At 36.0% G+C, this 14,478-nt stretch overlaps 1 protein-coding gene across 1 annotated transcript; it reads left to right on the forward strand.

The window, feature by feature from the left end:
* Window positions 1-672: 672 nt before the first annotated feature.
* Window positions 673-14,213, forward strand: LOC149787179 (uncharacterized). Its single transcript, XM_089976059.1, has 3 exons — window positions 673-1,612; window positions 4,531-4,603; window positions 12,796-14,213. Exons 1-3 carry the CDS (start codon window positions 686-688, stop codon window positions 13,668-13,670), a joined length of 1,875 nt encoding a protein of 624 aa, XP_089832185.1. The 5' UTR covers window positions 673-685; the 3' UTR covers window positions 13,671-14,213.
* Window positions 14,214-14,478: the final 265 nt, after the last annotated feature.

The raw sequence follows: 14,478 nt of genomic DNA on the forward strand, positions 1-14,478 counted from the left end.
GAAACTAAACGCTAACTGGATGAAAATCCAAGAGAAGTTCCGAGCCATGGGTCACCCGAACTGGATGCCGGAAACAGAAAAGAAGAAGAAAGGAATGATGGAAAAAATAAGAGGATGGTGGAAAAAGTTAAGGAGTTAGAAGAAGAAAAAGAAAAAAACCCAAAGGCCCTTTTCAGGGCCACCCATATTTCTCGAAAAGAGAATGACTTTCAATTGCCTACCCCCTTTTTTTTTAAAAAATTTAAAAAAAAAAAAATCCCATGTTCAATTCCCCTTGAGGCTAGAGTTGCCCACGATTTTTTCCCATGTTAAATTCCCCTTGAGGCTAGGTTTGCCCACGATTTTTTCCCATGTTAAATTCCCCTTGAGGCTAGGTTTGCCCAGGGGTCTCTGTAATGCTAATTTCCATTGAGGCTAGGGTGCCCCTATTTACTACTTCTCTCTCGGAATTGAGAAACGGATTGACTTAGAGTTTACGAAGCAAAACACTTCGTAAAAACACTACTTGTCATTTTCAGTTATGGATATTGTTTTCTTAAATTAGTTGAAAATTTATAGGTAGATAAGAAAAATATCATTATCATACTAATTCGCTAATAATTACTAGATAGCGTCACATTGTCAGCATCAGAAAATCCGGATCCTGACTCGACGCTGCATGTCTCGTAATGATCCGGAGTTTCTGATGCTCTCAACTCGTTGTGATCTGATCGTAATGTTTGACAAGTCAATCTGGGATTGTATTAAGACATACCATGCAAATGTGAATATCATTAAACCGTTCTTTGAAGTATCAAAGATGGAACAACAAACGAGAATACGAAATACTGACACACCCGTCGGATGTGAAATCTGTGGAAAATTATTTAACCGTAGATATAATTTATCAACACACTTAAGAACACACTCTGGTGACAAACCACACAAATGTGAAACGTGTGGGAAAATGTTTAGCCATAGACATCATTTGTCAACGCACTCGAGGCTACACACTGGGCATAAACCATACAGATGTGGAGTATGTGGTAAATCGTTTCATGTAAACGGAAGTTTGGCAAAACACCTGAAGGTACATACTGGTGATAAAGCATACAAATGTGAAGTGTGTGGTAAATTATTTTCAGATAATTCTGCTTTGGCAGGCCACATGATTGTACACACAGGTGACAAACGCTACAAATGCGAGTTATGTGGAAAATTGTTTAGGCATAGATCAACTTTGGTGAAACATACGAGAATACATACTGGTGAAAAACCATATAAATGTGAAATTTGTGGGAAAATGTTTCGCCAGTACTCTGGAATGTCAACACACTTGATTGTACACACCGGTGACAAACCATACAAATGTGATATATGTGGCAATACATTTGGCCAGAGTTCAAGTTTATCAACGCACATGATGATACATACTGGTAACAAACCATTCAGATGCGAAGTATGTGGAAAAATGTTTTACCGGAGATCAAATTTATCAACACATTTCAGGATACACACTGGCGACAAACCATTCAAATGTGAAATGTGTGGAAAAAGTTTTAATCAGAGCGCTAATTTGTCTACACACTTGAAAACACACACAGGCGACGAAGCATACAAAATTTGTAATATATAGAAAACTGAGCGAAGTGGAACGTCAACTCCAAATGAGAATATTCGCGAGAAACTCTTTCACCAAGTATTATATTTGACAGGGTCCTATGCTGCGTGACTTTATATGATGTATTTCATATACACTTATAACAGCAACCAATTACATTGCAGTGGTCAGTACACATGAAGACATAAAAGTATTCTCACAACCATTCCGTTTGTTTGTAACCCGCCCCCGCCCCCTCCTCCCCCCCCCACCCCCCACCCCCGATTAAAAGTACAGTAGGCATCAGCAGGGTTCCTACGCTATATGGGATATCGGGAATAAGTCGGGAGAAATGGTAATTTTTTCCCGACCGTGAAAAATATCTTTCCTTACATGAAGGGTATGAAAACCAGTCTAGCATCACAAGAGGCCAACGTGATGGTGGCCAAGCGTAGCCGCTTACCGGATGGCCTAGCAAATTTAAACGTTAAATCGAGTCATACATGCATGGAAACAATATGAAAATTACTTATTTTCTCAGAATTTGCGAGTATTAAAATCGTTATATCTTTAATCTGCTGAAAGGCAAGATAAAATTATGGCGTTGATGAAATGTGACCTGGTACTAGCGATTATTATTGCTACTCGCATAAGTACACACATCTCGCAACTCTCATTTTCAAAAGTTGAAAAGAAAAAAAGAAAAAAAAACTTTGAATGAAAGTCGTCTACTGGTTGCAATACAAATACAAAGACGAAGGAACACAAAATTCTCCATATTTATTCCGAGAACAATTTCCTAAGTTTTGTTGTATCACGTGACTATCAGGTTGACATGTGCTTCCTGCTCTCAGACTGGAGAGATTGTTGCCAGAGCGACAAGCTTCTTGTCGTTGTTCTCGAAATAAATATGTTGATAATTATATGTTCTTTCATTAAAAATGAGTTTGTTGTTGCTGTCAAGTGACTATTGGACTTCCGATGTCGTCGTTTGAGATTTATGAAGTCTTGTGACTAATAATGCAAATGGCGAGTACCGGGTCAAGTTTCATCTATACCGTAGTTTCGTCCAGTCTGTCAGCGGATTAAAGACATAACGATTATAATACTTGCCATTTCTGAGTAAATAACTCATTTTCCTATCGATTTTATGGAGGTGTGAGTTGATATAATATAAGTTTAAATTTGCAGGCCTGTCTGGTTAGCGACTACCATATGCCGCTACCGCACAGTGGAGGAAAACTCCAAATTTTCTTTATGCAATTGCAATGACCCCACACCCTTACCTAAATGTCCAAATGTGAAAAATGGGGTGAGAATATTCGGAGGAAACCCGGATAAGAAAACGGACTACAGCTCGTTTTAAGCAAAATTTGTTGTCTAAAATGTCGAATCTCAGAGCTGAACTTTGGTGCAAAAACATTGGTTTCAGATCTTGAAAAGAACGCATTAGAAATGAGAAATTTTCGTCCCTTGTATTATATATTAAAACACAATAAGGAGCTCCTGTAGTGATACATGTTTGGGAACTGGTTTAATGAATTACAAGAAGACAAGTTGCTTTTACAGAAAATTCAGTCCTTGTTTATATAACAGTGTAAAATTTTGAAGGTATTTTGCCAAAATTTAAATCAACCATTTTGAAATGTTTTTTTTTTTTTTTAAAATGCTGGATTTTTAACAAGATCGTCTTAAGGAGATTAGATTGTTGTTTTTTTTTTTTTTTAAAAAAATCTTGTTTGGGATTTTATTGGTACAGATAAATTCATAAATTCAAAGTTAAACTCTTTGCATTACAAGACAAGATTCTAATTGTTTGCGAGTTTTTTTCTTCATATACTATAAAAGGAAATGTTTACTTTGTGTAAGATACACACACATACACACAGATATATAGATAGGTAGATAGATATACACTTCTCCCTACAATTCAAGTCTAGCTTGACCCCTGAAGGGGACTGCAACTTTTGCTTTAAGGACCCCGATTTTTGCCATTTAATATATATTGCTACATAATTCCTAGAGTTAAAGGTTTGAAAGGAAACAAAACTAATTTATGTTCATTATGTTGTTCCCATTTAGTAACATATTGCAGGTCAGCAAAATAAAGTTAGAATTTTTATTCTGTACATTGAATTGACCTTACATGCCAATTTACATGAAGTAATCAAACTTGTTTCGTGTGATACATTTTGTAGTTTTGTACATGATCATCTTTCCTGACTTATGTTTTGGAGTCTTGAAAGAGAACCATCTTTAGATATAGAAAATGCATGTTTTATAATCTAAAATGTTTTTTTCATACCATTCAGTGATGGTCATATGTGAACCTTGAAACAAATTAATTTCATCCTGGAAAACCCCAGGAAATGATATGGAAATTTATCTTTAGAAAAGCGTGGGAACCTCGCATCGTGAATATACAAAATGCACAAAACGTTATCTTTTCATTGAATGATTTATAAATTCTAATCTGATTGTCGCCAGTGTGTCAAAATGTAGTTAATTTTTTGGCGTTTCTAATCTAACTGGTGTTTCTTTAGGAACACGGTCAACATATTTGCTTGGGTCAGTCTCAGTTTTCAAGCAACAGATGTGATGTCGTTCACCGTCTTGGAAAATCGCATTAATTGGTTACATTTTGGATTTACATCTCTCTGGGCACATGTATACAAGAGTTCCTCTTATTTTTTTATTCAGTTTGTTTTAAAAATATTAAAACTAGTCGTTGCAAATATTGGGCACAGACCACACAGTTTTTACGGGAATAGAATATTCTAGGAAACAGAAATCGACAGGGATCAGTATGTTTGTTTGTACGGGTTGTACACATAAACGAGAGTGCGTACTAATTAGTGAGAACACAAACCTGTTGGTGGAAGTTTTTGAAAAATGATGATACATGTATAAACTAGTAACATAGCAAAGCTATTGGTTGGTTTTATTTTCAGAACTCCTGTAGTTCCTTGGTTTACAATATAGAAGCCCCATATCTCATAGGAACCATGATGGCACGGTCATATGGTAGGTTACGAAATCGCCTGCATGTTATAAATATAATTTACTCACAAGACATGCTGTGCAAATCCATATAGCTTACGGATAAACAGTACAAAACTGAAGTGTACACGTGGGCTCCCACCCTATGGCGAGGGAGGGTGTGCACTTGTCCCCCCCCCCCCCCCGTAATTCGGCGGGCGGCTGTTAGTGTACACATTATAAAGCTGACGCTGAAATGTAGTTCAATCACATCATTCTGTAAAAAAAACAGCTCTTACTTTTAGGCTGTAAGGTAATTTCGCCCCGAAAACATCGTCTTCAATTAATTAATTCGACCTTTTGAAACTTAGCAGCGATGTTACAAAGTTTGTCGACTGCTTCGGTGGCCTAAGTGGTTAGAGCGCCTTCTTCGGATGCGAGAGGTTGCAAGTTCGAACGAAGTCTGAGTCATACCAAAAACTTATAAAAATGGTAGTAGGCAGCTGTTTCGCTAGGCACTCAGGATTTAGAGGTTAGTGTTAGGATTGGTCGGCCTGGTGTCAGGATGATGTGGATGGTTGTGACATGATGCTACACATCTACGACATGATACCCCAGTGCTAGACATCCATATAAACTGCCACAATGCAGACATCGTAGCGATATGACTGAAAACTTGTTAAAGCTACGTTAAAAATCCAAATCACACACACACACACACACACACACACACAGAGTTTGTCCTATGGATTTGAGACACTGCCCATGTGGTGCTGTGTTTAGCCATGTGGTCATTGCGCGTGGCGTCACATCCACCTAATTCGTTACCTGTCCTATTATCATTAGCATATGGATGGTTCCGACCTATTATTCAGACTGGGCATATTGACCAATCAAAAATATGTATTGAATTTATTGCGTAGACACGCGCTGCTATCCACCATATTTGATGACAAAATGCGACCATACTTGATTACTCTCTTTTTGCATTGCAGTTGAATTCGAAAGATTACGAAGAAAGTCACAGAAACTATTTTAGAAAAATGGTTCGTCGTTGTTTTGGGGATACATGCGATGAAGTCTTCCGTTTTTATGAAGGGATTCAAAGGGGATGTTTAAAAAAATCACAAAACAAACACCAACATGGAATAATATCAGTGTTGGAAGTGATACATTATTCATAATACTATTTTATATATAAATTACACAAAACCGTTTTTAAATAATGATAGCATTTGTTGTGCATGTGAAAATGTTGAATAAAATTGTGTGCTAATTGTACTCTTATGTTCGAATTGTATATTTTATTTGATCCATAATATTACATGCAACCGAGAAACTGCGTATACGAGTTGTTTAGTTTTGTCTTTTAAATACCATGGTTTATTTTGTTTATTGTTTTTCAATTAAATTTAGAATAGTAGAATCCTGCATTGTCCTTCTTTAGTGATGATTTTGATAAGCTTATCATAAGTCGATACAAAAGTACTTGTTTTATTGTTAGATGAAAATTATATATTATATATACGATATAAATATAACGCGTGTATACATTACGAAAGTTTTATTTTAAATTCTTAAAACAAATACTGAAACCATTCTAAAAATTCTGATAATTAATGAGTATACCTAACGATCTCAACAGAGCCATTTTGTTATTTTGTCCTCTTCTAGCAAAATGGTATCTTGAAGATTGTCTGGATGTTCGGCCTTCATCATAGATTGCCATCAACAGCATGCAACTTTGGCACGATTTTCGCCATGGAACATTATAATTTCTGGAATATATCCTTACGTGGTGTAGTTCAAAGCATTCTTTAACGCACGATCTGAAAGAATCTTGCAATCAGGTGGGAAAGTTCGGACTTTTCCGAGAATATTTTCAGTGAAACACGTTGCTGATGCTCCTGGATCCGCCATTTTCACGATAGCTTGTGAGCTGTAGCAACCGTTACTAAGTGGGTTGAGCTTATCATTCGATGTCGGAACCAATCTGTTTCAAAACTCAGATCTCCGCTGTCCAACGTGAAGATCTGACAGCAACTGCTTAGGGATTATGTTAGCGACTGCTTAGGGATTATGTTAGCGACTGCTTAGGGATTATGTTCTGTTGAGCTAAATTATTATCATAATCGCTGATGTTGTCAGCCAGTCAGAGATGATGTCTTATATCTTCAGGTTTGGGAGATTGAGCAGTGTGGCTGAAGAGCACCAGTGTGGGTCAAACGATTTGATTCGCTTTAAAAAAAAATATGTAAAGCTGCATTTGCATTGGTTCGTTCAAAGGTCACAAGAACGTTACCCTTAAGCGGTCGTCGTCAGGTCATCAATTGGGGCAAAGGAATCTGATTTTAAGAAGATTGTTTTGGAACTATCCATTGCGGGTTCAGGTTCAAAATCCAACTGTTAGATCAGCTAAGGTCAGCCACCGTGGTATTTTCTTGCTGCTATAGCACTAAACATATAGAACGCCAGATCAACACCAAATCAAAACCAATACCCCATTTGCCATATCAACGCCAAATCAAAACCAAAACCCCATTCACTCCAATCATGGATGTTCCATCAATGGACCTACGAGAAACACACACACACACACACACACACACACACACACACACACATATATATATATATATATATATATATATATATATATATATATATCAGTGCTCAGAGAAATATATTTTGCTCAGGTATGCCCGCAGAATTATTTTCAGATTATTTTTATTTTTATGGGGAGAGCAAACATGTAGTAGGCAACAATCAATTTTACGGATGTAAGCCCAAAATATGTTCTGATGTGAATTTTGGGATGGGGCAAGTGCCCCCCACCCGACTCTTGCCCCTATGTGTGGGTGCCCGTACCTTCTACCCGATTCAAAGTCCACAAGCCCAGACTTCAATTAAATGTGCCCCCAAAGGGCCTAAGTTGTTACTAAACGTGATATTTGTAGACAAGCCTTGGACGAGTTACTTTAAACAAATCACAAACCCTGGCTCATATTCCTGTATCCTCAACTTCAATTCCATGTGCCCGAAATGGTACTATTATTATTATTTTGCTAAACTTTTGAATGTGCTGCAATTTAAATAGGAAAGAAATATACAAAATCATATTAAATAGACTCGTGTATTTATTCGCCACGTTTTCCTCCACGCGATAATGGCATCTTTTGTCCAATTGCTCCATTGCTCAAAACAGATTTGTTTGAGTCTAAGAAAAATTAAATGGTCAGTCCCTTATACTTGAGATTTTGTTCACAAGCCTGAACCCTCATTTACAGCCTACTGAGAAAGGGCATACGACTAATGAGATTTCCAACATCTTAACAATGTATTCATCCTCAGATGGTGAATTTTCAATACCTATGGAATCTTCAACTTTTTACTTTCAACTTTGTCGTATGGTCGCTCATTAGTATGTGTGATTGATAACGATCTGCGGGGGCTTTTGATTAGTTTTGTTTTCTGGACACTGCAGACATCTTTGCGTTTCGGAATCAAAGTTGGCAAAAAATGAAATCGGAAAGTCCTTGGTCTCTTTTTATGTCAGTAAAACCATTAGCTTGAACTTTGGTAGTTAGTGTGTATGCGATAGTACTGCGGATGTGTTCAAATTACAAAAAACACCCAATCCGTATAAATAAAATAAGCGGCTGAAATCTCACTGGAGTAAATGGATTCAAATATAATGTAATTTATAAGTTCCTTTAGGGCGAAAATATTGTTTGGGGGCTGTTATGCTTCATTATTATCCTGGGCACTAATTAATGGAAATCAATGAAATTGAACAGAAATAGTACTGATCCCATTGACTGGTCACGTGATTTGCTTTGTATTGTAATACATTTTGAGTATGCGCATTCGGTTATAGAGCCCCGTTTCAAGGAATTCTTAGATTTTTGTCATTTCTTGTCTGGTTATTGTAATTTGGTTCAATAGAAATATTCATTTGCCCGAAATAATTAGCCAATACATATTAGCAAACGTTACGGAGTAAAGATTTATTGAGTTTACATGATGCCATGGTTGACTAGTAGTGAATTCATGTCCAAACCGAACGAATGTCCCTAGACTAGCATCGTCCCTACTAAAACCTTCTGGTGTACATTGGTTGTGTGACTTAAGCGGCAGTGTATACGGTAGGAAACCTGTAAATTACACAATGGAATCAACAAGAAGGGACTTAACAGATACCGTTTATGTCGCCACGATGGCAAATTTGATGTAGTTGTACTGGTGAAATGTGCCTGGAAACCATAGGTTTACTGGCCTAAGATGACGTAATTATTTTTTAAAAATAGTTCCATGTGTTAAGGATAGTTGTATAGTGTCTACGGCGTTAACTGCTGGCGGTACGGAAATCTAACGAAGATAAACCATGCAGATGTGTCGTTGATAGATATTTGGCCGGTTGTGAGATATGTGGTCTTGCATTGATTAGAGTAAAATTTATGCATACAACGGACAAGTCGGGCTTTCTAATTTACAAATAAAACTGTATGGAAGTCTTTGAGGTAAACGTAAGACTTCTAGCGGGAATTGCACCAGGTTTTTGACATCGCTCGGTCAAGTAAAGACCCCTGGCTTGTAACAGTATGTTATTTTTGAGAGTGTACAGTTAAGCAGACGATCTTCTCAAAGCGAGGGAACCTAAAGATGGTGCTCCAGACAGTTGAATAATAATAACTTACCAGGGAATTTTGAACACTTCAAAATCAAAATGGAAATTTCCTAGCCTGGCGCAAGGCGGGCAACTCACTTAGAATACGAGAGGACGAGAATATCTGATCTAGATTTATATGGAAAAAGGCACACCTGGGTGTCGGGCTACATTTTATATTTTAGAATGTTTGTATCCTTTTTGGCACTTTTGATTGTGACAGTGAAAATCATACTGAACATTAAGGCTGATAGGTTTCAGAGTTTTAAAAAAATTAACGCAGTTCTTTGAAGATGCCATTTTGCAAATGGATTTGTTTGTTACTCAGCATAGAGCAATTTGATGGTTGCTGCGGGCATTATTGCACAGCCTCTATAATGTCCAATGAAATAGCACGTGTATTACGACTCTATGGTCTTCATCTAAATCATAGAAAAAGGAAGGCAAATACATTGTATATACATTAAAAAATAACTCTATCTTCTAAGTTAAAAAATGAAAATTTAAAAGGAACTTATAGTATTGTGAACTAAATCAAAAGTATCCTAAAGGTTGTATCCTAAGTCTAAAAGATCCGAGTCCTCCTAATACATTCCAGACCCGGATTGTGTTGATGTACCAACAGTCGTGATGTATCAAAATTTCATTGTCCAAAACATATCTGAGTGAATTCACAATAGTTCCAAAAGGTTGATTTTCTCCGGACAGTTGTATGAGTACTTTTGTAATTCCAATAAATAACTTAAATGAGAAGTTGCTCTCAAACTAAATCCAAACACATTAAACACATCTGCAGACTAAGATATTAAAACAAAAAAAAAAGAAGAATTAAGAATTAGGAATCAATCTCATTGCACACGTTTGTCTATCTGTCTTCATATATACAGCCACACGATACTACTACGATTATATATCAAAATATGGTTACTTGACAAATCTGACATCTTTTTCCACGTGATATTCGTCGCTACGCTTGCCCACATGACTTAATCATCCGAACATAGCATTACTATAAACAGTAAACAAGTTCTTACTATAGGACGAATTTCAACTTGTAAACAACGCATCTAAAATTTGGAAGTTACAGTCTTTAACCAAACGTTAAAGACACAAAATACAAATATACATAACAACCTGCTAAAAGAATTATCTGAATGGGTATTAAAGTCACATTTTATAACTAGCATCACGGAATATTATGGTCGGGGACTTTATCAACCATTGGGATTTTGAAATGTGCAGTGAAAGGCATTGACATTTACAACGGCGAACCGTTGTGCTTGTTATAGTGAGTATTGTCATTATACATGTGAATTGTGTCATTTATCGCTTTTCGGATTTGTCATTTTTGTCAAGAATGTAAGGGAAAATAACTTTATAGAGATATGAATGGCGTCGGGCCAGATTTCTTCAACAAAGGTTTATTTCCATGACTAAGACCGCGTCTTAAGAGTGATAAAATACGAATCGCTATTGTTCAGTATATTAAATGAACATATAACAAAAAACAAAAAACTTTTCAGTGCAGCCATGAATCGTTTAAGTGTACACAAATATCAAATTGAGAATATGCGAATTAGTCTGAAAGACAATGGTATCACTGATTTATTTCTCCTACCATTTTTATGAACAAGCTTATTTAGCTGGCCGCCATGTATAGCCTATCGTGTGCTGAAAAATGGCGTTAAACACAACAACAACAGCAACAACAAAAAGCTTATTTAGCTTCACATAAAGTATACCCTCGATACTGAAACAAAATCACAGTTCCAGGACTAATATGTGAAAATGGTCACAGACAGGATGAGACGAAGATCGGAACACTTACATACATGAACAGTGGATCTATTCATTTTTACATACATTAACAGTGGATCTATTTAATTTTTACATACATTAACAGTGGATCTATTCATTTTTACATACATTAACTGTGGATCTATTTATGTCTTTACGTACATTAACAGTGGATCTATTCATTTTTACATACAATAACAGTGGATCTATTTAATTGTTACATACATTAACAGCGGATGAATTCATTTTTACATACATTAATAGTGGATCTATTATTTTTTTAAATATACATTAACAGTGGATCTATTCATATTTACATACATTAACAGTGGATCTATTTAATTTTTACATACATTAACAGTGGATCTATTCATTTTTACATACATTAACTGTGGATCTATTTATGTTTTTACGTACATTAACAGTGGATCTATTCATTTTTACATACAATAACAGTGGATCTACTCATTTTTACATACACTGACAGTGGATATATTCATTTTTACATACACTGACAGTGGATATATTCATTTTTACATACATTGACAGTGGATATATTCATTTTTACATACACTGACAGTGGATATATTCATTTTTACATACGTTGACAGTGGATATATTCATTTTTACATACACTGACAGTGGATATATTCATTTTTACATACATTGACAGTGGATATATTCATTTTTACATACGTTGACAGTGGATATATTCATTTTTACATACGTTGACAAGAAAATACAAAAAATAAGTATTTTCTAATTTGTTTTGCAGTTAAAGTGTTTATCAAATTAATGTTATCTGCTTATGCTTAAGGCTGGAGTTATGGCATTTTGTATTATATACTGGCAAAATTTAATGTGTATACAGGGTAGGTAAATTTTAATAACATTGAAATAGCCATTTTACTAGTACATTTGCATAATTTCTTTCTTGTTCTCCTTTTTTCTTCCATAAATTAGAGTAAACATATTTGTTTCAAGCTACTTCAGAGCAGTGGATTTGTTATTTCAAAAGTGTCGTAGCTATCCTTCTCTTTCCGTCCCCGTACCCGCACCAAAAATAATTCGATTGCCTAAGGTATACGCAACCGAAATCCTGAGACTGCAGACTGGTCAGCCGTTTAGGACACACGGTACTAATTATACGGATGAACTGTGAACCAGTCTAGAAATAATAATGGTTAATAATGAAAATAAAATGTTTAGTAAAAATATCTTTTGAGAGCTTATCCTATATGTAATTTTAAAAAAAAAATTAGACAAATTTCTACTGTTGCAAATTTAGCATTCTTACAGGTTTGACTCAGGAGTACTCGTACAGAAAGTAGCACCTAATTCATTTGGTGCTGAATGAATAACATGTGTTTCATGCACAAGTATGTAAACAAAATGCCGCGGGTCATATGGTGTTCTCCACACATAAGCTTGCACCAAGGTTAGATGTGCATGGAGAATTATAGGTCTCATCATCAGCACCCAGAAATTTTAAGTTATTGAATTTTGAATATGATGGTGTTTCCATATATTTACTATTGGAGTTGAATTAGTACCATGTGTCCTTTAGCGTGATCCATCACTACACAAAGATGGAAAAAACCGCGAGTGCTCACACTGGTAACAATCACGTAAAGTGCGAAATATGTGGAAAATTGTTTAGTCTCAGCTCATATTTGTCCAAGCACTTGAAGACACACATTGGTGAGAATCCATACAAATGTAATATATGTGGAAAAGTGTTTAAAGGGGGATATAGTTTGGCAGTACACTTGAGGATGCACTGGTGAAAAGCCATACAAATGTGAATATTGTGGGAAATTCTTTAGCCAAAATTCTCCATTGTCAGTTCACATAGGAATACACACTGGTCAGAAACCATTAAAGACATTAAAATGTGGAATATGTGATAAATTGTTAAGCTTGAGCTCAAATTTATACAGACACTTGAAGATACACAGTGGTGAAGATCCATACAAATGTAAAATATGTGGGAAAGTGTTCAGAGGGCGACATAGCATGTCGATACATTTGAGGGTATACACTGGTGAAAAACCTTACACATGTCAATATTGTGGGAAATTCTTTAGTCAAAGCTCCTATTTGTCAACACACTTAAGGATACATACTGGTGAGAGCCAATTAAAATCCATCAAATGTGGAATCTGTGGAAAACTGTTTAGCCAAAAGGCTAATTTGTCAACTCACTTGAGGATACACACTGGTGACAGACCCTTCAAATGTGAAATGTGTTTACAATTTTTTACTCGGGGTTCTAGTTTGAAAGCACATACGAGGATACATACTGGTGAGAAGCCATACAAATTTGAAATTTGTGAACGAGCGTTTAGGTATAGCTCTCATTTATCGGCACACTTGAAGATGCATAGTGTTGGCAGACCGTACAAGTGTGAAATTTGTGGAAAATTGTTTGGCCAGTCGAGTGAATTGTCAAATCACACGAGAATACACACTGCTGAGAAACCATTTGAATGTGGAAAATGGTTTAGACGGAGCTGTAACTTGTCGGCACACTCCATGATACACAATGGTGGGAAGCCATACACATATGGAATGTGTGGACATTTGTTTAACAACAGGTCAAATTTCTCAAGAAACCTCAAGATACACACTGAGGATACACCCAATTAATATGAAATATGTGGAGAACTCTTTTGCCAGATCTTTAATTAGTCAAACCAGTTGAGGATACACACAGTTGATATAATCTATTCGTTGTGTAATATTTATAATTTTGAGGAGCTGTAACTATATAATTCTTAACTGACAGGCATTTATGTAAAGATAATTACACTTGGTTCATTTACAAATGAAACCCATTCAAAGGGTTGTCAAAAATGGAAAATCTGAAGGTTTCAGAGAATATAGATTTTGTGTATAACTAATAGAGTAGAGTGTCTTTGTCTTTCTTTTAATACATGGAAGTGTTATGAGATTTGTCATTTTTTAGTATATTGTTGACATGCCTTGGCCAATTGACACATGTTTTAACCTCTAATATGTATCAGATTCATGCTGATAGGTTTTCGCAACTATATGACAGAAATCTACCTGGTTTGATAACCTTACTTTTCCTATCTCTGTCTTTTTATCTCAGACCTGTCATCTCTGACATGGTGTTAACACGAGGAACTACTTTATTATCAAGGGATGCAACCAGGGACATGATTTCAACTTTTTTCAGATGGGAGGCAAAACTTGATTGGGGGTGGGGGGCGGGCAAAACTTGACTGGATTGTTAGTTTTTGTACATGAAATGGGGGGGGGGGGCAAGAAATAACTTACAAATTAAGAATTTAAAAAATGCAATAAAGATGCGAGAGAAAAAAAAAGACTATAACCATGGGAACATCTTGACTCTTAAAGGTAGGAGAATAAACATCATAAATGTTTTCCAACCACTGGGTACCTGTTCCCTTATACAGTACATTGTTTTGGA

Source organism: Sinohyriopsis cumingii, chromosome 12 (assembly GCF_028554795.1).
Source record: "Sinohyriopsis cumingii isolate HCF-2022 chromosome 12, ASM2855479v2, whole genome shotgun sequence".
NCBI classification, from domain to species: domain Eukaryota; kingdom Metazoa; phylum Mollusca; class Bivalvia; order Unionida; family Unionidae; genus Sinohyriopsis; species Sinohyriopsis cumingii.

Coding starts and splice junctions, on each gene's coding strand:
- LOC149787179 (XM_089976059.1), top strand. CDS start 686: ATGCTCTCAACTCGTTGTGATCTGATCGTAATGTTTGACAAGTCAATC. Junction 1,613..4,530: donor CATACAAAATTTGTAATATA/TAGAAAACTGAG, acceptor TTTTATTTTCAG/AACTCCTGTAGTTCCTTGGT. Junction 4,604..12,795: donor CATGATGGCACGGTCATATG/GTAGGTTACGAA, acceptor AGTACACTTGAG/GATGCACTGGTGAAAAGCCA.